At 46.1% G+C, this 21,580-nt stretch overlaps 1 protein-coding gene across 1 annotated transcript in view; it reads left to right on the top strand.

Annotated features, from left to right (window-relative positions):
* The first annotated feature begins 1,021 nt into the window (after nucleotides 1-1,021).
* Nucleotides 1,022-21,580, top strand: part of LOC124619377 (nesprin-1) — a 635,455-nt gene continuing 614,896 nt past the window's right edge. The window contains exon 1 of the mRNA XM_047145705.1: nucleotides 1,022-1,628. Coding sequence (XP_047001661.1) covers nucleotides 1,082-1,628 — 547 coding nt within the window. The 5' untranslated portion in view covers nucleotides 1,022-1,081. The remainder of the gene's footprint in view (nucleotides 1,629-21,580) is intronic.

The following is a 21,580-nucleotide window of genomic DNA, read 5'->3' as shown; positions in this document are numbered from 1 at the left end:
GCACCGAGATTTGTCGAAAAAGTCGTTTTTTTCTCTTTTTTCGAAATCCCTTCTCCCCAGTATTTGGCTCTTCATTGCGATATTTGACTGATAGCAAAAGCGTATTCCATCGTTAATACCAAATTCGCCGGCCTTGGTGGCCGTGCGGTTCTAGGCGCTCCAGTCCGGAGCCGCGCTGCTGCTACGGTCGCAGGTTCGAATCCTGCCTCGGGCATGGGTGTGTGTGATGTCCTTAGGCTAGTTAGGTTTAAGTAGTTCTAAGTTCTAGGGGACTGATGACCACAGCAGTCGAGTCCCAAAGTGCTCAGAGCCATTTGAACCATTTGAATACCAAATTCAGCCATATATGATGAAGCGATATTCCAGCGCTGCATTTGTCAGAAACATCACTATATCACTGTACGTGGTGCTTTGGATTTTTTTAAGTTGTTTGAAACTCCACTTTTTAGAGAGGGCGTTTCGCCCTCTTAACGAGCATATGGGCACGTATAAAAAATGTTTTTTTTATTTTGCTCTACACTATTACACCTTCAAAGCCGATCAAAATGGAAATTTGTCTCTTGGGTAGGTTTAGTTGTTAGATCTCCGTGTGAATTCGCCCAAGTTGGACAGACGCGGGCGAAAGTCTGCAGTGTGCCGCTATGCGCCTCCTACCGGAACCGGACCATGACCTCTGACACTCTGGTTGAGCGAGCCGCACGCCGTCCCGCCCGAGTCTCATCTGCTCCGCGGATGCTGCGGAGTTTCAACGGGGCAGGGCGTCGCCCCGGCGAGGTTTCCGCGCTCGCGAGCCCACTCGGACCCCGCGGTCGCTTTTCTATCGGCCGTCATAGAGTGTTCTAGTACGAGAGAGGCGCTATCAGCTGGCCGGCAATGCAGGTCCCTGTCGGTACCGATCGATGTGCGCGGTGGCCTACTTGCCGGGGGCAGCGCACCGCGCGCATGCGCACTGTGGCCCTCCGCGGCGGCGGCCGTCTAGCTGCAAGGGGCAGCGCGCCGCCAGTCTCGAGCCGACAGCCGGACAGTGTGGTCGACTAGTTCATGCGGTAGAGAGAGAGAGACACACACAAACCCGCTCGCCATGTCGGAGGACCCCGGCGGCGGAGGAGGAGGAGGAGGAGGCGGCAAGCGCCTCAAGGACCGCGTCACGTTTTACGAGCGCGTGTGGACGACGAGGGGCAGCGGCGGCGACGCCCCCGAGGGCGGCCTGGTCGACGTGGCCGAGGTGGAGCGCCGCATAGCCGAGGAGCGCCGCCGGCGCCAGGTGGAGGCGGCGGGGGCGGCGGCGCCGGAGGCGGTGGCGGCGGCCCAGCAGCGCCTGCTGCGGTCGCCGCTGCCCGAGGGCACCGTCACCACCGTGGAGAAGGTGACCGAGGAGGGCGGCTCGGCCGGAGGGCCCCGCATGGTCACCGTGGAGCGCGTCACCGTGCGCCGCACGCTCGTCGAGCTGCCCTCGGCGTCGGCGTCGCCGCCGCTGTCCAAGTCGCCCTCGCTGGCATCTCTGCGCGCCGGCGCCGGCTCCGTCTCCGAAGACAGCAGCGACGGCGCCGAGTTCCGCAGCATCGCCGCGCGCCTAGAGGCCGTGCGCAGCCGCTCTCAGTACGACTCGCACATCGCCGAGGTCAAAGGTCAGCACCGCTCTCCCCAAAGCCACCCTGCCATTGAAGTGGCACAGATCACACTAAAACGGTCGGCGGCACAAAACTCTAATCCCCCCACTCAGAACGTGCGCGCTTGCCCAACACGCCACCTGCCATCCCGCCGCAGAGACCTGCTTACTAACGTGAGATGATAATCGTCATTTATTAACACTTCCCATCACATACATCCTTAAGCTTAGCAGACGCTGGCGTCGCCTGCAGGGGTAGACGATGACTGTTGGGAATTAATATGCAGATAAACCGGTACAAGCCGCGTATTATTTGCTGCATTACTAATTTCTCTCGTCAGACGCTAGCGTCTTCAAATATTAATGGTCTCGTCGCCATCGTCACTTGGCATTGACGATATTCCTGAGCAGACGTTTGTTCCTAGCACGTGTTACCATCAGGACTCGGCACCCCCTCTACCATAGAGTTTTAATTTACGTAATTATGGAGCTCTGAACCTTTCACGTCTTGCCATATGAGCAACGAATGTCTGAAATTGGTCTTGTCTGAAGAGGAAAACAATTAAAACAGTGAACAATATGCGACTGTAGCGGCTTGTCTAGACGTTAATTCTTAGACCACATATTACCAGCATCATATATATGTCCCTTCACGAAGGTGAAGACGTGTCATAAAGCTAAGTATACACACAATATGGACTTCATAAAGAATTAACAAAGTTACTTTCGACCACTGAAAATATATCCCCCAATCTGCGAATTTCTTCTCCTCCTCCTCCTCTCTCTCTCTCTCTCTCTCTCTCTCACTCGCTCATTCTCTGTGTCTCTCTCCCTCTCTCATGGTACTTACATCTATTACATCCATCATCCACTGGCGGATAAAAATTTCGTCCAAAATACTCCATCTATTAAGATCGTCTACTTTATGGTGTACCGAGCGAGGTGGCGCAGTGGTTAGCACACTGGACTCGCTTTCGGGAGGACGACGGTTCAATCCCGTCTCCAGCCATCCTGATTTAGGTTTTCCGTGATTTCCCTAAATCGTTTCAGGCAAATGCCGTGATGGTTCCTTTGAAAGCTCGAACCCGAGCTTGCGCTCCGTCTCTGATGACCTCGTTGTCGACGGGACGTTAAACAACACTAACCTAACCTTTATGGTGTTATACAAGTCTTTATAATGAGCTCTGACTCCAGAAGGAACCGTTGTGCGTAGCATCTGTATATTATTATAAGGGAGGATAACATAAATAATACAATACATATAATTACATATTTTTTGGTGAATGCTAATAGCCATTTTAACGACCCAAAGACTGTTACGATGATTCTTATATCTCGATTCTTAATCTCGCGTGATGACCACGAAATGTAAGACAGGATATGGAGACACACAGTAATTTTTCTCACACTCATTCGCCAGCGCAACAGCAAAACTGGGAAAAGTGACACTACGAACGACTATCCACCGTGCATTCTACTGTAATTTCCCGATTATTTATATTATATTTATGTACTTTGACAGACACATATGTGCATTCAGGTATGTCATACCTGTTTCCTGACGTTGACCATCTATTTTATGAGAAATCAGCGCCTAGTTGTTTCTTAGCACTTCCTTCGCTTTGCCTCGCCAAATGCCCCTCCCATCCAATTCTGTTTCATAGCAGTCACTATCACATACTGAGCTCCAGTACCCACAATAAATTTCTTCAGTTCACAGTGTTCCAAACCATGAGCTTTGACTTTCCTTGCGGTCTTTCTTTTGCGTCCTTGCCAGTATAATCAAGTGTCTTAGCAAAAATCTCTCCATTTTGTTTCTCACACATATTTGTCTATCATCACCATGTCAGGAATAAGAACCAAAAATTGATGAAATGGTAATGAAGATTTGGAATCAATACTTTGTCCAATTGGGTTTCAACAGAGAAAAAGCTGCTCCGAAGCAACAATCGTCGGAAGGTGTCGGTTGTGGCCTTAAGATGAGAACCTTACCGGAGTCTTGGGGAAAGCATGGAGACCTAAATCGTGTCAGATGGATACAAGTCTTGTGTTACCTCTTTGTTGCGCACCTAATGTTGAATGCAGAGCCTTGATATTGATGTAGAGCCATTAACCGTACGTTCGGTCAATTTGTATACTAGTTATCTTTGGACGCAATACCCCGCTACTACATCTCCAGTTTACTGACCAGCGAGAACTACTACTGTCGGAGGCAACAGCCAGCCACGTCGCTTCACCTGTCTCTGCGTCACTTCAAGAAAATTGATTACCATTGTTGCTCTCCCAATCAATCAGCCTCTGACGGCAGCTAACGTAATTAACGAAAAATTTAAGTTCTGTCCATATCGAAGTAGCTCCTATTGCCACAACGGCAGGACGAACCTGATTACGGAAAATATGTAGGCCTACATACTTACTAAGATTAATTCCTACAGTATTGTTGCTATATCTACCAGATATCACACCCGAAGACCCTTTTGTTACTGACATCTTTTTTACACAACATCCCAGATACATTTTTATCGTGAATTTGAGGTATATTTCGTATTTAATACGATGTTCTTCCCAGGATTCCTAGCTTTCAAGCGATTTATTGACGGTTGTTACCAACAGCTTTAAGATGATGGACCGACATATGTTTCCCAGACGACTATCCGTAAACCTACTAAATATGTCTGTTTAGAATAACTAGATGTACTGATGAAACTCCCTGCCAAATAAAAACTGTCGTCGGATCGGGACTCAAACACTGAACCTTACCTTTCGTAACCAACGCTCCTATACTCTCTCTCTCTCTCTCTCTCTCTCTCTCTCTCACACACACACACACACACACACACACACACACACTTCCCTCTCCCGCCCTCCTCCTCTTTTTTTTTTTTTTTACAAAGTGTTGCACTCTTTTTCAAATTTTAAAACAATCTTAGTCATTATCATTAGACACTTCAAGTTATGTACGTAAAAAATTCTGGTTTTCATTGCATTCTCGTATGTAGAGCTGAAAAATAAAAACCCACTGCCGGCCGCGGTGGTCTTGCGGTTCTAGGCGCGCAGTCCGGAACCGTGCGACTGCTACGGTCGCAGGTTCGAATCCTGCCTCGGGCATGGATGTGTGTGCTGTCCTTAGGTTAGTTAGGTTTAAGAAGTTCTAAGGTCTAGGGGACTGATGACGACAGCTCTCAAGTCCCATAGTGCTCAGAGCCATTTGAACCATTTTCTAAAAACCCACTGGCCTTATCAAGTGGAAATAAGAGTAGCCCCCGCCCACTTTAGAAACAGTCTGCATTTTAAGTATATGAGTTCATGGTTCAGAGTAGTTTCAGGGGTAAGACAAGGCTGCAACCTGTCTCCACTGTTGTTCATATTATTTATGGATCATATGTTGAAAACAATAGACTGGCTGGGTGAGATTAAGATATGTGAACACAAAATAAGCAGTCTTGCATATGCGGATGACTTAGTTGTGATGGCAGATTCGATTGAAAGTTTGCAAAGTAATATTTCAGAGCTAGATCAGAAATGTAAGGACTAGGCTATGAAGATTAGCATCTCCAAAACGAAAGTAATGTCAGTGGTAAAGAAATATAAACGGATTGAGTGCCAAATAGGAGGAACAAAGTTAGAACAGGTGGACGGTTCCAAGTACTTAGGATGCATATTCTCACAGGATGGCAACATAGTGAAAGAACTGGAAGCGAGGTGTAGCAAAGCTAATGCGGTGAGCGCTCAGCTACGATCTACTCTCTTCTGCAAGAAGGAAGTCAGTACCAAGACTAAGTTATTTGTGCACCGTTCAATCTTTCGACCAACTTTGTTGTATGGGAGCGAAAGCTGAGTGGATTCGGGTTACCTTATCAATAAGGTTGAGGTTACGGATATGAAAGTAGCTAGGATGATTGCAGGTACTAGTAGATGGGAACAATGGCAGGAGGGTGTCCACAATGAGGAAATCAAAGAAAAACTGGGAATGAACTCTATAGATGTAGCAGTCAGGGCAAACAGGCTTAGATGGTGGGGTCATGTTACACGCATGGGAGAAGCAAGGTTACCCAAGAGACTCATGGGTTCAGCAGTAGAGGGTAGGAGGCGTCGGGGCAGACCGAGGAGAAGGTGCCTGGATTCGGTTAAGAATGATTTTGAAGTAATAGGTTTAACATCAGAAGAGGCACCAATGTTAGCACTGAATAGGGGATCATGGAGGAATTTTATAAGGGGGGCTATGCTCCAGACTGAACGCTGAAAGGCATAATCAGTCTTAAATGATGATGATGATTTGTTTAGCGTTTCTCAAGACAATTTTCTCAATTGTTTTCTTCCATCAGGTGATAGTGTTGATAGCTCGAAGGCGAACTCTTCAGCATCATAAAAAAATATTCCATTTCCAATGTTTAGCTGAAGGAGTTTCGTGTTCTCTCTGCAGCTCATTCAGTTGAGATCTTGAGAAAATTGTGCATCGGTACATTGTACTTGGGCAGCTTACGACTCACGCACCGCCCTCATTGCTGCACTTCCAATATTTTTCTCTAACTCACCCAACTTTCTTTGCTCATATTTATGTCTGCAGACACCAAAGTAGTTCCGTCAGCCAAGAATCGTACTTTAAGGTCTCGAGCGGAGAACGCAGGTGATAGTAGCAACCACCATTAATGAAAGATGTCGCCGATAGGAGCGGCAGGCCCATGTGTTTCAAGAGCAGCGCGGGTTGAGCGCTCGCGAACAGAGAAAGCGGCCCGGCCGTGATCTGCTCGGCGAAACCACTTTCACGCGTGACGGCGGCTGCGGGATGGTCGGCTGGGTGCGGCAGCGGCAGCGGCGCTGCAGACGCAACTCTTCGGACCCTGAGGGCCAGCCACGGAGGCGGCAGTGCGGCGCGCCTCTGCAGTTCCGGCCGCAGCACGGCTGCACGGAACCGTCCAAAGCTGACACGTTTCGGGCCTCGATCTCACGTTCTAAGCGCAATGTATCTCTTTTTCAAACCAAAAACTGGTAGCCGAGGTCGCAGGAATTATTTTTATTCCATGATTACCAGTTTCGGCGAAACTAAAGCCGCCATCATCGGATCTTAGAACACATACAGGTTACAACATCCAAGGCAAACAATGGTGATATTCCCAGAATGAGATTTTCACTCTGCAGCGGAGTGTGCGCTGATATGAAACTTCCTGGCAGATTAAAACTGTGTGCCAGACCGAGACTTGAACTCGGGACCTATGCCTTTCGCGGGTAAGCTATGAGGACGGGGCGTGAGTCGTGCTTGGGTAGCTCAGTTGGCAGAGCACTTGCCCGCGAAAGGCAAAGGTCCCGACTTCGAGTCTCGGTCTGGCACACAGTTTTAATCTGCCAGGAAGTTTCATATCAGCGCACACTCCGCTGCAGAGTGAAAATGTCATTCTGGAAACATCCCCTAGGCTGTGGCTAAGCCATGTCTCCGCAATATCCTTTCTTTCAGGAGTGCTAGTTCTGCAAGGTTCGCAGGAGAGCTTCTGTAAAGTTTGGAAGGTAGGAGACGAGGTACTGGCAGAAGTAAAGCTGTGAGGACGGGGCGTGAGTCGTGCTTGGGTAGCTCAGTTGGTAAAGAACTTGCCCGCGAAAGGCAAAGGCCCCGACTTCGAATCTCGGTCTGGCACACAGTTTTAATCTGCCAGGAAGTTTCAATGGTGATATTAATAGTTGCCTATAACACGCAGTCCTTACAAAATTGTCGTAAGTAGCACATAGACGTCCAAGAGAGATGACATTATAAATGTTAAGTGTGTCCATCACTTACAAACGCAAGCTAGGTACTACCCAAATAGGGTAACCTGTATGTGTCCTAAGATCCGATGATGGCGGCTTTAGTTTCGCCGAAAGCGGTAATCATGGAATGAAAAGAATTCCTGCGATCTTGGCTACCATTTTATTGTTTTACAACCATCTAGTTCGCTCCCACATGAGCACAATGTGCTCCCTACAAAACAGCATCTCTTTTTGTTCAGAACAAGTATCCACAAAAAGTGAGAAAGTATTCTGATACTATAGAATTATGCTGCTCACTTCATCACTGCAAAAAATAATGGAACAAATTATAAAATAATTTATTATGAGTGTTCTAAGTGGCGTAACAGGAATCCGACTGGTTCCAAGTGCCAAAAAGACAGTTTCCTACAAGTGCCATTAACGCTGAGGCACTAAGTTTTATTTGCGATAGTACAAGTACAGCAATAAAGCAGTAATGTTTTAAGTAGTAGAACTCTTAATTAAAAAAAAAAAAAAACATTTCTCACAGCTTTTAATTCTTTAACAAGAAAAAAAAAATTAAATTCAAGCAAAATATCTCTCAGTATTGACTTCTGTTTCTTACGCAACTTCGTTCTTGAGATCAGTTTACTGTAAAGCGCCCTGTGCTGTTGAGGAAGAAGTGGCAACATCGTCAACAAGTCTTCCCGTTTTACAATTGATAATCATGGTTGCTTTAAAAAAATGGTTCAAATGGCTCTGGGCACTATGGGACTTCTGAGCTCATCAGTCCCCTAGAACTTAGAACTACTTAAACCTAACTAATCTAAGGACATCACACACATCCATGCCCGAGGCAGGATTCGAACCTTCGACCATAGCGGTCGCGCGGTTCCAGACTGTAGTGCCTAGAACCGCTCGGTCACTCCGGCCGGCAAACATGGTTGGTCTTTCAGATGAAGTACAGCAAGGTATACACCAGCCAAGGTCTTTCCTCTTTTGAATACACCGATATTTTTCCTGTTCTTCTGTTTCAGCGGAAGAATTTTTAATAACTGTTTTGTGATCGATGAGTATGGGACACTGTGATTGTACTTCATTTGGGGAGTACACGTCGTTGCCGTGATAACAATGTTTCAGTAGCATCTTTAAAATCAAAAAAGGCCAGTTGCACGCTTTGGAATTGCGTGGAGTGGGTTCATAGCTTTAGCCGACACGGCAACCTTGTGTAGATCTTGCGAAACAGCGGCCTTGTTTACCCTTCTTCGTTTCTCCACAATTGCAAAATCTGTCGCAGCCAAAAATGTGCCTGTCATCTCTTCAAATTATTCAAGGCTAACAGGACGTCAGCTTGACGCACTGACGCTTGGAGCCCTACAGACCGCTGCTTGGCACGAAGACCACGCGCCATCTAGTAACGAATGCCTGAAACATTTTCGCCATGATTTGGCACTTGGAACACATCTAGGGAAACGCAGCATAGTACCGAAAGCGCAACAGCACTGGAAACGCACTTTGCGAAAAAAATGGCAGCACTAATATCTCTGTTATATATTGAAAACCACTTTTACTGGTATGAATATAAGACAGAGGCTCATGAAAGAAATACTGCCGCGCGGAGTGGCCGCGCGGTTTGAGGCGCCATGTGACGGACCGCGCGGCCACTCCCTTTGGAGGTTGGAGTCCTCCCGCGGCCATGGGTGTGTGTGTTGCTCTTAGTATAAGTTAGTTTAACTAGTGTGTAAGTCTAGGGACCGATGACCTCAGCAGTCTGGTCCCTTACGAATTCACACACATTTGAAAATTTGAAAGAAATGCTGCGAAACATTCTAAAACGTAAGTAAATATTAGTTACAACACAAGCCTATATAATTTTGTGACACACGTTTTTGTATCGCTAGTGTGTGAGGAATTGCGCTGTGAAGTCCGTGTGCGCAAATTTTTCTTCAACCTATATATAGGGTGGCCAACTTCAGTAACATGAATAATCACAAAAAGAAAGACATTGGTTGCATCGCAATATGTCAGTTACATCCCGAGAACTTGAAAAGCGAAGTTTACGCTTGAAATAAGTTAAACGCTTTGCTATTGCACGTCCCGCGATACGAGCGTGATCCGCACATAACAGTGTTTGTGGCAGGAAATCCTAACATTACTTTCGACCCTTGTAACGTACGTCACTCGTCACTCACATCGCGATTATGAGCAACGGGGTGGGGGGTGGGGGTGGGGGGGGGGGTCACGCTTGCGGAGACTTTCGTTTATTTCAAGCCTCAACTAAGCTTTGCAATATCTCGGGATGTGAATGACGTATTGCGATGCAACCATCGCCATTCTTTTTGCGATTTTTCATGTTACTGAAGTGCGCCAGCCTATATATAGGGTGAAGAAAAATTTGCGCACTAGGAATTCACAGCGCGATTCCCTACATACTAGCAATACAAAAGTGTCTGCCACAAAATATCGTCCTGCGCATATTTCCGGCAGTAAATGGACGTCAAAGATTGGTAACCTGCACTATACATATATGGCAATCTAGCAACACTGTAATCACATGTACAGTAACTTCGTCTGTCAGTATATGGGAGTAGTGATGTGCTGTTGGTGCAGCGGATAGCGTTTTGGGTTTGCATGCGGGAGGTCTAGCGTTCGATTGGAATCGAGTCGAACTTTGATTTCCGATACGTCTTAGAACTTCTTCTGTCAGTCAACATTGGTTACACCGTTGAAACGCTATCTTCGTGGGAAAATCCCACATCGCGTCGTAATTTGAAAATCACATTAAGCAGTAGGTAGCCAAATAGCTGGGCGATTAAATCCATTCACAGGTTCGAGGAAGACGAGAGCATAACACCTCCAAACTAACTTAAGAGTAGGTGAAGTCTTTACTTTCTCCTGTGAAAGGAGTTTGGCTGCATTAAGGGAAGTGGCGTAGCAGTGAAGGCTCTGGAATTGCGCTCTGGAGAAACTCGATTCAAATCCCCGTCTGACAACCCACATTTAGGTTTTTCATGGTTTGTCTAAATATCAGGATGGTTCCTCATACTGATCCCAACCGACGTAGTACTCCGTCACTAACAACCTTGATGTCAACAAGCCGTTAAGCCCTGATTTTCCTCTGTCTCCTTTTTCCTTAGAGACGCTACGCATGCAGTATAACTATGTGCAGAGGTGTGAAAAGAAACACGTTGTGAACCAACGGGTTTCGACGGCATATGTCTTGATCCACGATGTTCCAGGAATGTAGCCGTAACCATTTCTTCCCTCCTCTGATATATTGACTGCAAAACGTCCAGTCATCTTCGCAGAGCGTAGTAAGACTGACGATACGGTCTTATATGCACTCAGACCACACCAGCGCACACCCTGGCACAAACATTAGCAAGTGAAGAAATGCTACAAGGTTGGCGCCTTCTGCAACGGTCATTATTGTCGATTATCTCTGCTCATCAGCAATAGGGAACCATTCACTCACGAGATGTATGGACGTTTCGCAGTCGAAATACCAAAAGAGAAGCATATAATCCCAAAACAAGAATTACATTATTTTCCATTGTGATAACTGTCACACTTGTTTTTATCATACGGAGCGCTGAATAGTTCGCGTGTAGAAGCAGACTGAGGTTTGGTGTTTTTTACTCATCGACTGACGTCTACTACAGAGGTAATAAAGTTGACACATTCAAACACAAAGCATTTATTTTTTAATAATTATTCAGCATCGGCAAGGAAAGACATGTACTACAAATAAAATTTAATGATAGGTACTGAACGTTTAACAGTGAATGAATGCATTATTTAAACATTAATTAAAATCTAGTTATGAATATAGCACCTAATTTTGCAGTGTGTGTTTGATACAGTGCGATGTTTAGTTAGTTCAGCCATTCAATTTTCTGTGTGGAAATTCCATTACTAAGTTCTGTACTGTTTGTTCCGGAACGCCCATTCACATTGAGGATTTTCAGCCATTTTCCACTTAAAGAGCATGGCTTTCGTTCTAGTATGCTATATTCTGATTCTGTTCAGGCGGGTCCATGACTTCCGAGACAAATGCATTTCTCGAAGGGGTTTCGTTGGATCTACCATAGGCCGTGTAGCTATGGTTCTGAAAGGATATCCAATCTCCATTGCAATGTTACTTATAATCCGTCTTGATTGCAAAAATGTTTATTCACATGACCGGTTTCAGTTCCTCTAGTACCATCTTCAGATCTGCAATTTCCGTTACAGGAGTAACCCGTCCACACACAGCAACTCCTGTAATCGAAACTGCAGATCTGAAGATGGTTCTAGAGGAACCGAAACTGGTCGTGTGAATAAACATTTTTGCAATCAAGACGGATTATAAGTAACATTATATAACCAGTGAATGCGGTATCCCATCAGACATTATGTCTGTTTTTGCAATCTCCATTGTTCTCCCAAGTCAGAGTCATGGTTCCACATAGGCTTCCTAGATTTAAGTCTATTGTGGGGTAAGGAGCCCAGTGTACTCGTATTATTTGCTCGCAGATCTTTGGAGACCGCAATATGACCAATCTTGTTCCATTCTTGTGTCATCTGCAGTTGTCGCCTAAGGTAAGGAGTGGCAATATTCAAGAGAACAGGTACTGATGAAAGAGCCGTGGATTTAAGTGTTCTAGATATTAGCCTTGTCGTATCGTCTGTCTTTTTAACATGACAGCTTCAGCTCCATAGAGGGGAATAGACCAGTGCTTGTGCACTTACGTGTAGTGCATTTCGTGTGCTCCCCAGCTTTTTCCAGTTCTTTTTCTAATCGATCTGTCGCTGGTTTTCATTTTTTGTTGTGTGGTTCGAGACGCCTTTTTTTAAAAGGTGAGGAAGTGATGTAGGATTGTGTATTACGCCTGGGACCTAGAAACGACGGAGAGCCTTCGTCCCTGCCGCAGCCCTCAGTTAGCAGTCTACCCACCCCACCGCCGCTCCACACCAAACCCAGGGCTATTGCGCGGTTCGGCCTCCAATGGACCTCCCCCCTCTCCCCCCCAGGAAGTCACACACCCCAAATGTTTTCCTGGTAGAGTAATTATGGTGTACGCGTACGTGGAGACAGTGTTTGCGCAGCAATCGCCGACATAGTGTATGGTGGAATAAGGGGAATCAGCCCGCATTCGCCGAGGTAGATGGAAAACCGCCTTACAAACCATCCACAGGATGGCCGGCACGCCGGACCTCGACACTAGCAGGCCGGGCGGATTCGTGTCGGGGACCGGCACGCCTTCCCACTCGGGAAGCAGCGCGTTAGAGCGCGTGGCTAGCCCAGCGGTCACGATCTAAGACTTGAAGACATTCTGGGAACTGATTGTACTTTATTTTTCCATCACAAAAGAATACGTTTAGTCCTCCACTGGCTGTGTGCTTGCTCAGATGGGAAAGCATACCTCGATTTTCTGAGGTTCTGGCACAACCTCCACTCCCTGTGGTATTTACTTCCAGTGTCTAGATCCTTACTGAGTATTCGCTCGCCTTGCTCATAGTTCGTGTGATTGCCACCATGTCATCAGCATAACATAATTTTCCGCATTTCGTATCTGGGACGTCAGCTGTATATTGATTGAAGAGTAGCGGGGCTGGTACTGATCCCTGCGGTAATATGACACAGAGTGATTTCGGGGGCGGGGAGATAGCGCCTACACGGCGGGTGTGGTGCGCCCGCGGCCAGTGCGAACGAAGTGAAGTGCGCCGCGCGCAGATAGCACGCTGCAGCGCAGATAAGGCGTAAGAGACAGCCGGAACCGATACGCTCCTCCGCCCGCCGCCTGCAGGGCACGCCCTCTGCCTTTCTCCTCGCAGGCGTCGCCCGCGACCAACACGACGGCAAGGGGGCGAGGCGATAAACTCTCCTTCATCGCTCTAGCCGCTCGCTGTGGCTCGTCATTCGCCACGTTTCACATAACCGTCTCCATCTCTTCTTCAGAAGGAAAGTAAAGGCTCGAAAGTGCAGTAAACTGTGGTGAAACTGATCTCACCATCACCTGCCTGTTGGCATGAGTTTATGGAGTTTGAAAGCACTCGTCTACGCTATTAAAGTCTGTTATTACTTTTCCCATAAAGCGAAGGATGAACAGCGCTATTAATTAATTTCGTGTGAGTCCATGATCGGGTGCAAATCTTTCGACTGGATGCCACTTAGGCAATTCGTATGCCAAATCTGCCTGTTATCCTAGTGGGGAAAGGGGACCTACAGTTTAACATTGAATCCTAGTCATGTGTCGTTCCTGTGTAACACGAAGTGAGCAGAATCTCGTCATCTGCTATATAAGTAATTCTGTTGTAGGTATCGTAAGAACTCAAAGATGCTTTGCGTGTGAGTTTTAAAATCTTTGTCGCACACATTTTCTCACTTGCTCGACTATGAAAATTATAAAAAACTGTTACAGATCACTTAAGAAAGGAGGAAACGAAGAGAGAATATATATATATATATATATATATATATATATATATATATATATATATTTGGTTGGTTGGGGGAAGGAGACCAGACAGCGAGGTCATCGGTCTCATCAGATTAGGGAAGGACGGGGAAGGAAGTCGGCCGTGAGCGATTTAGGGAAATCACGGAAAACCTAAATCAGGATGGCCGGACGCGGGATTGAACCGTCGCCCTCCCGAATGCGATTCCAGTCTCTAACCACTGCGCCACCTCGCTCGGTATATATATATATATATATATATATATATATATATATATATATATATATATACACCCCTCAAAACATATGTTTTTCATATTAGCTGCATTTTGCTGCCAGGTACTCCAGATAAGCAACCTCAGTAGTCGTTAGACATCGTGAGAGAGCAGAATGGGACACTCCGCGGAACTCACGGACTTCAAACGTGGTCAGGTGATCGGTGGTCACTTGTGTCATACGTCTGTACGCGGGATTTCCACACTCCTAAACATCCCTAGGTCCACAGTTTCCGATGGTGATAATGAAGTGGAAACGTGAATGGACACGTTAGCACAAAAGCGTACAGGCCGACCTCGTCTATTGACTGACAGAGACCGCCGACAGTTGAAGAGGGTCGTAATGTGTAATAGGTTAACATCTATCCAGACCATCACACAGGTATTCCAAACTGCATCAAGATCCACTGCAAGTATTATGACAGTTAGGCGGGACGTGAGAAAACTTGGATTTCATGGTCGTGCGGCTGCTCATAAGCCACACATCACGGCGGTAAATCCCAAACGATGCCTCGCTTGGTGTAAGGAGCGTAAACATTGGACGGTTGAACAGTGGAAAAACGTTGTGTGGAGTGACGAATCACGGTACACAATGTGGCGATCCGATGGCAGGGTGTGGGTACGGCGAATGCCCGATGAATGTCATCTGCCAGCCTGTGTAGTGCCAACAGTAAATTTCTGAGGCGGTGGTGTTATGGTGTGGTCGTGTTTTTCATGGAGGGGACTTGCATCCCTTGTTACTTTGCGTCGCACTATCACACCACGTGCCTACATTGATGTTTTAAGCACCTCCTTGCTGTTCATAATGTACGGCTTGTGGAGGAGTGGTTGCACGACAATAACATCTCTGTAATGGACTGGCCTGCACAGAGTCCTGACCTGGATCCCATAGAACACCTTTGGGATGTTTTGGAGCGCCGACTTCGTGCCAGGCCTCGCCGACCGACATGGATACCCCCCTGAGTGCAGCACTGCGTGAAGAATGGGCTGCCATTCCCCAAGAAACCTTCCAGCACCTGATTGGACGTATGCCTGTGACAGTGGAGACTGTCATCAAGTCTAAGAGTGGGCCAACACCATATTGAATTCCAGAATTAGCGATGGAGGGCGCCACGAACTTGCAAGTCATTTTCAGCCAGGTGTCCTGATACTTTTGATACTGATACTATATACGTAAAACAATTACATTCCGTGAAGAAATATTGCTAATGTGCGTTATGAAAGGAAACTTTTCCCACAAACCTATTCAACTTACACCAAGGTATTTTCCAGCGAATAATACCGTACCACTTCGCTTGCATTTGTATGATACAGTTGTATGGAGAAATTGACAGTCTTAAGGTGGCGGAGGAGGCGTAAGAATTTCTTTCTTTTTGCCCTCCGCTTCATTTACGAACGCAGGTGGAAGGTATATGATGAGTACTTTTTGAACTACCGTCCACGATACATAAAACTTTAAGACTACGCAGTATAAATGTGAAAGAATTCTACTGCGTTTTGATGCTGAGCATCTTAATATGTATCCATATTAAAAATTGAAGTCCCCCGCGGCGTTTTGCTGTCTGTACATGAGGGCTAATGTCAGGAACTACTGTATGGATTTTGATACGGTTTTCACTGGTAGACTGATTCACGTGGAACTTTTGTCTACACGCCGCGCGGGGTTAGCCGAGCGGTCTTAGGCGCTGCAGTCACGGACTGTGCGGCTGATTCCTGCGGAGGTTCGAGTCCTCCCTCGGGCATGGGTGTGTGTGTTTGTCCTTAGGATAATTTAGGTTGAGTAGTGTGTAAGCTTAGGGACTGGTGACCTTAGCAGTTAAGTCCCATAAGATTTCACGCCCACCCACTTTGTCCACACAATTTGTTTCCGCTACGCCAGACAAGTCGTGAACACTTAGTGCTACTCGTGCGGGGGGGGGGTTGTATCTATTTTTATTTTAAAATCCTCCATTTACATGAAATTCGTCTCGCATACTAACGTCCAATTAGGTATAGAACCCGCACAATGGAACCCACTTATTACGAAAATTAAGGATGAGTAGCGTGGGTTCTTCATGATGTCACGGACGTACTGTTATAATCACAAAGGGCAACTAACGTCAGTCAATTAGCTTCTAGTAATGGAACAACAGAATAATCACTGCAATGGGCGCATGAGGCTAATTGCTGAGATAGTGAGGACCATATTCAGACTTCATGGGAAAGTGTGCAGGAAGACGTTTTTCTCCACAATTTTTTTTCTCGCCAGTGGAGTATTCAAAGGTTATGACGAAACGGGGAGGGAGGCGGGGGGGGGGGGGGGGGCAGAAACACTGTACCCAACACACTTGGCAACGTTTACCTTTCCCACTACGAACAATATGCAGTACAGTGGGAACAACCTTGTGTGGTGAACTTGACGCCTGTATGCAGCGAATAAGTAAGAACTACAGAAAATAAGTTACACATGTCGTGCTACACTAACACCATTGTGCAGCAAATGTGATGCATTGTCAAAAGAGAGTGCATGTTCTGGATTTTCTACAGACACAGTTACGCTCCTGTATGGGTAACAGGAGCATTAGAGTGTGGGGGTGCAACGGCCTGGTAACTGGACACGTTCCAGAATTTAAAGTACGCGGGACAGTACGATTCTTGTGGGGAAAACGTCTAAATAGCACACACATTCGCTTGAAATTCAGGCGGCGTATAGAGCAAATACCACGCCGCCTCCAGCCGTACTGAAATGACGTCAATAATTTGGCCAAGGCAGCATAGACGTGGGTGACGCTGTTCGGGAAGAGAGGCTATCGACACCGAAGACAGGCGTCGATGTGCAGGCAGGCAGTTGCGAAATTTATACGCAGCACTCGCATATTTTCCAACGATGAGGGTATTCGCACTGCTGTTCTAAATAGCTGCATCACCAAGGAGAGAATTTCTATCGTGAAGAACTGAATATTTATAGGATGTACATAAAGTCCGGGAACACTTTCAATTATTTATTTCGCAAGAGCTAAACATTGTACAGATGTCATACATATTGCATTTTGAAGAGGAACTGTGAAAGTGTGTGTTTTTTTTTTTTTTTTTTTTTTTTTTTTTTTTTTTTTTACAAACGTTCAATATGCGAACCATGAGTGACCCGGTAGATGTCATACGGTAATCGAATTCTTGCCATACTCGTCCCAGAATGGCATCGTCGACTGTGGCAGTCGCTTCCCGTATTCTCTCCCGGAGCTCTGCTACATCACGTGGTAGAGGCAGTATATGCACCAGATCTTTAATGTGTCCCCACAGAAAAATGTCACACGGAGTGAGATCTGGTGATAGGGGAGGCCATATCATGAAACAGCTGTCCCCTTCTGCAGCATGGCCGATCCATCGATGCGGCAGTTCCGTGTTCAGGTACCCACAAACTTGACGACGAAAATCGGGTGGAGCCCCGTCCTGATGAAAGATGAACGGAGAGTCCGATTGCATTTGAAGCATCAGCCATTGCTGCAACATGTCCAAGTAGGAATATCCAGTGACAGTGCTCTCGTCGAAGAAGAATGGTCCGTACAGTCTTCAACGTGACAAGGCACAAAAAACGTTTACCTTTGGGGAATTACGCTCAAATTCAGTGCATTCGTGTGCATGCTTTGTATCCCAGATTCGACAATTACGCCTGATCACTTTGCCATTAGTGTGAAAAGTGGCTACGTCGCTAAAAGTTAAGCGATCAACAATGCCATCCCCATCCTCATTCAATTGTTGCAACTACGAACAAAACTCAAAACGCTTGTCTTTGTCGTCGTCACTGAGCTTCTGCACCAGCTCCAATTTGAATGGTTTCATAGACAGCTTCTGTCGCAGGACTTTTCACACTGTCATTGGAGCCATTTCCAGTTCAGGGGATGCACGACGCACCGATTTCCTTGGACTCCCTGTGAATGTCTCTCGTACGCGCTCCACATTCATTTCACTCACACTGGGACGTCCTCTTCTCTTTGCCGGGTTCAAGCAACACATCGCAACGAATTTGTAGTGCCAGTGGTAAATGGCCTTCCTTGTTGGTGGCTTCTTACCGTACTTGGCTCTAAACTTACATTGAACACCTCTACTACACTTGTTTTTGTCGAACTCCAACACACAGAAAGCTCGCTGCGCACCTGAACGCGCCATGTTTGCGACTTGCGCCGACTATCGGCAAATTACCAAACTACAATGTGGCGGTATAGAAAACAGCAAATTCCTCATGATGGATTAAATACTAGGGAAGGCAGAGAGAAATAAAGACGAGTACTAACTTCGGCCACTGTCAGGCCACTCACAGTGTATACTAATATCTATTTATCAGTGCCATCTGCAATAAACTGTTACATTTAAGGGAACACTCACACGTTTAACTTGGCGATGATTTTTTATCAGAATATTTTAACGATCTGTAAGATGGCGGTAAGCCGAAACCGGTAATAAAGTGTAAAGAAATCTGTGTGATCATGACGGACTTGTGAAAATAAGTGTCAAAAATAAAATGACTGCTGACTCATTTACAGACTTCATATCTTCAGTTGAATACATAATAATAATATTATAATAAATTGTATAGATAAAAGTTCCTCGTAAGCGAGTCTATTACTGAAAACCGCATCAATGACCTTACAGTAGTTTCTGATGTTAGCCCTTATATGCAGACCGAAAAATGCCGTGGGTCCTTCAGTTTATAATATGTACACGTATTAAGATGCTCAGCACCAATACGTGGTAGAATTCTTCCACATATGTTTTGCGTATTCTGTAGTTTTATGTATCGGGCACGGTAGTTCAAACGTATATATTGTATGTGTCTAAAGTGTTACACAGCGATCAATAAAATTTACCTGGCCTGCCATAATGACATGTAACTCGTTTCTTGACGTCCTTCGTAATTAGGAGTTACCAAACATGCAGACGTACATTCGCTCGCAGGTCTAGTAAATTCGAAAGTAACATTCGTTACTTACTCATATCTTACCATAAGATTTATTGCACCCATAGGTAGTGTGTTAAGAGCTGTTAACCTCGTTTAATTGCTATTTATATTGTCGGTACAGAACGAACCTAATTTTGACGGCGAAGTGAAAGCGAGTCGTTAAAGAGGAACTACGCCGAACGAGCAGTCACAGTAGATAGCGGCGAGCTTTGCAGTTGCGGCGGTCGAAGCCGAAAGAAATGAGGTTACGGGACCGCGTGGACTGCGGTTACAGAAACTAGACTACAAACACGGCTTAAGGCTTCATTGACAAATCGCTAACCGCAGAGAATTACGCAGTAGGTCAGTCTCGAAGTTACCCAGATATTGATACGTAGAGCGCTATACGCGGCACACGTAATGTCGTTTCTCTTACGAAGATGATAGTATTCCAAGACACTGTTCTCCCGGCCGTTGTCAGCTTTCGTGACCGGAGCCGTTTCTCAGTCAAGTAGTTTCTCAATTGGCACCTCAAGGGCTGAATGTACTTAGTGGAAATACTACCCATAGGATACATCCATGATGTCAGCTTACTAACAGAATCGAATTACGTGCTTTTATCGTTTGTACAGGACTTTGGCCTACCGACCAACTAAGCAACAATCCACGATTTGCCTCAGTGCAGCGTATTCAGAATAAAACCGGCTTCCAAAATACTTTCACGCACTTTAAGATAGGCAACCCAACTTACATCATCTGCCGAGGTGTGGATTTTGCACGTTGAGTTGCCTATCTTCGTTGGTGAGTTGGTTGGTTGATTTGTGGGAAGCGACAAAACAGCGAGGCCATCGGTTCAAATGGCTCTGAGCACTATGGGACTCAACATCTGAGGTCATAAGTCCCCTAGAACTTAGAACTACTTAAACCTAACTAACCTAAGCACGTCACACACATCCATGCCCGAGGCAGGATTCGAACCTGCGACCGTAGCGGTCGCGCGGTTCCAGACTGAAGCGCCTAGAACCGCTCGGCCATCTCGGCCGGCCCATCGGTCCCATCGGATTAAGGAAGAATGGACAAGGAAGTCGGGCACGCCATTTCAAAGAAACCACCCCGATATTTGCCTGGAGTGATTTAGGGAAATCATGGCAAATCTAAATCAGGATGGCCGGAAGCGGGTTTGAACCGTTGTCCTCTCGAATGCAATTCCGGTGTGCTAACCACTGTGCCACCTCGCTCGGTATATTAGAGTGCATGAAATATTTTGTGCAGCAGTTGTATTTTCCCCGCATTGTAGTTTTCTCTAGTACTATTTGATGTCAACAGAACTACCTCCTGGACAGTAACATCAGCTCTTTACAACTTCAAGTAGTTCCTCGGTTGCCGCACTAGCAGGGCCCCGATGCTGTACTGCCCCCACTGTTTCCCAGTGTGATAATTAGATACACTGACCGTTTAGCCAGGCAAGCGAACTTAATCGTATTCTAAAACAACGTGTATTTTAGTGAATTTCTCAATTTCTACTGATGTTAAGTTTCCCGAATCGTTGCCAGTAATCTTCTCGGAGTTTTCCGTAGCGGGAAGGTTTGAAATGAACTGTATTATTGTCTCCCATTTGTAAATGTGGCTAATATGTATATTAATGGGGATGAATCGGTTTCTTAATCGGCATTGGCGAAGTACTATTAATAAGAATATTTATGCTTTACATAAAGCTTTCTGCATGGAGACCTGATGGTTCTCCGCACCTGAAATAAAATTTTTCGATATTTAGAATTCTTCTACAATAATTTAATGCGTTGCTGTTGTTGTGGTCTTCAGTCCTGAGACTGGTTTGATGCAGCTCTCCATGCTACTCTATCCTGTGCGAGCTTCCATACAGTAAAGCTGCATGCCCTCGGGAAAAATTACGGCCGTAGCTTCCCCTTGCTTTCAGCCGTTCGCAGTACCAGCACAGCAAGGCCGTTTTGGTTATTGTTACAAGGCCAGATCAGTCAATCATCCAGACTGTTGCCCTTGCAACTACTGAAGAGACTGCTGCCCCTCTTCAGGAACCACACGTTTGTCTGGCCTCTCAACAGATACCCCTCCGTTGTGGTTGCACCTACGGTACGGCTATCTGTATCGCTAAGGCACGCAAGCCTCCCCACCAACGGCAAGGTCCATGGTTCATGGGGGGGGGGGGGGGGGGGGGGGGGGATTTAATGCGTAGCTTCGATAATCATCGATCGGTAAAAGATCAGCACAGAATGATATGTACTTCCTTGTTGGGTTCTGATCGGCATCGCGACCACTCACCAACAACAATTCCTATTTGTCCTTTCTAACAGCATAAAATGACTTAGGAAAATCAATATTCATTTCTCACCTTACGTAGTTTTATTCATCCCCCAAGCATGTACCCACGCAAAGATGAAATGCTGATGACATAGCAACGATTATAATCTCCATATTGCGAGTAAATAACTCTGACGTTACGTTATTCGACCGCTAATTCAATAAAACGAGAACATGTCTACTCCTTTCTGTGTCACGCCCTCACCAGAATAATTCCTTCCCTATTTTTTGAGAAAAGCCGCGGAGTAAGAAATGCACACTGTGGCAGTATCCTAGCCACGTACCT

Source organism: Schistocerca americana, chromosome 6, assembly GCF_021461395.2.
Source record: "Schistocerca americana isolate TAMUIC-IGC-003095 chromosome 6, iqSchAmer2.1, whole genome shotgun sequence".
Classification (NCBI taxonomy): Eukaryota; Metazoa; Arthropoda; class Insecta; order Orthoptera; family Acrididae; genus Schistocerca; species Schistocerca americana.
The sequence above is the reverse complement of the archived record's forward strand: the minus strand, read 5'-3'. Positions and strand labels throughout refer to the sequence as shown.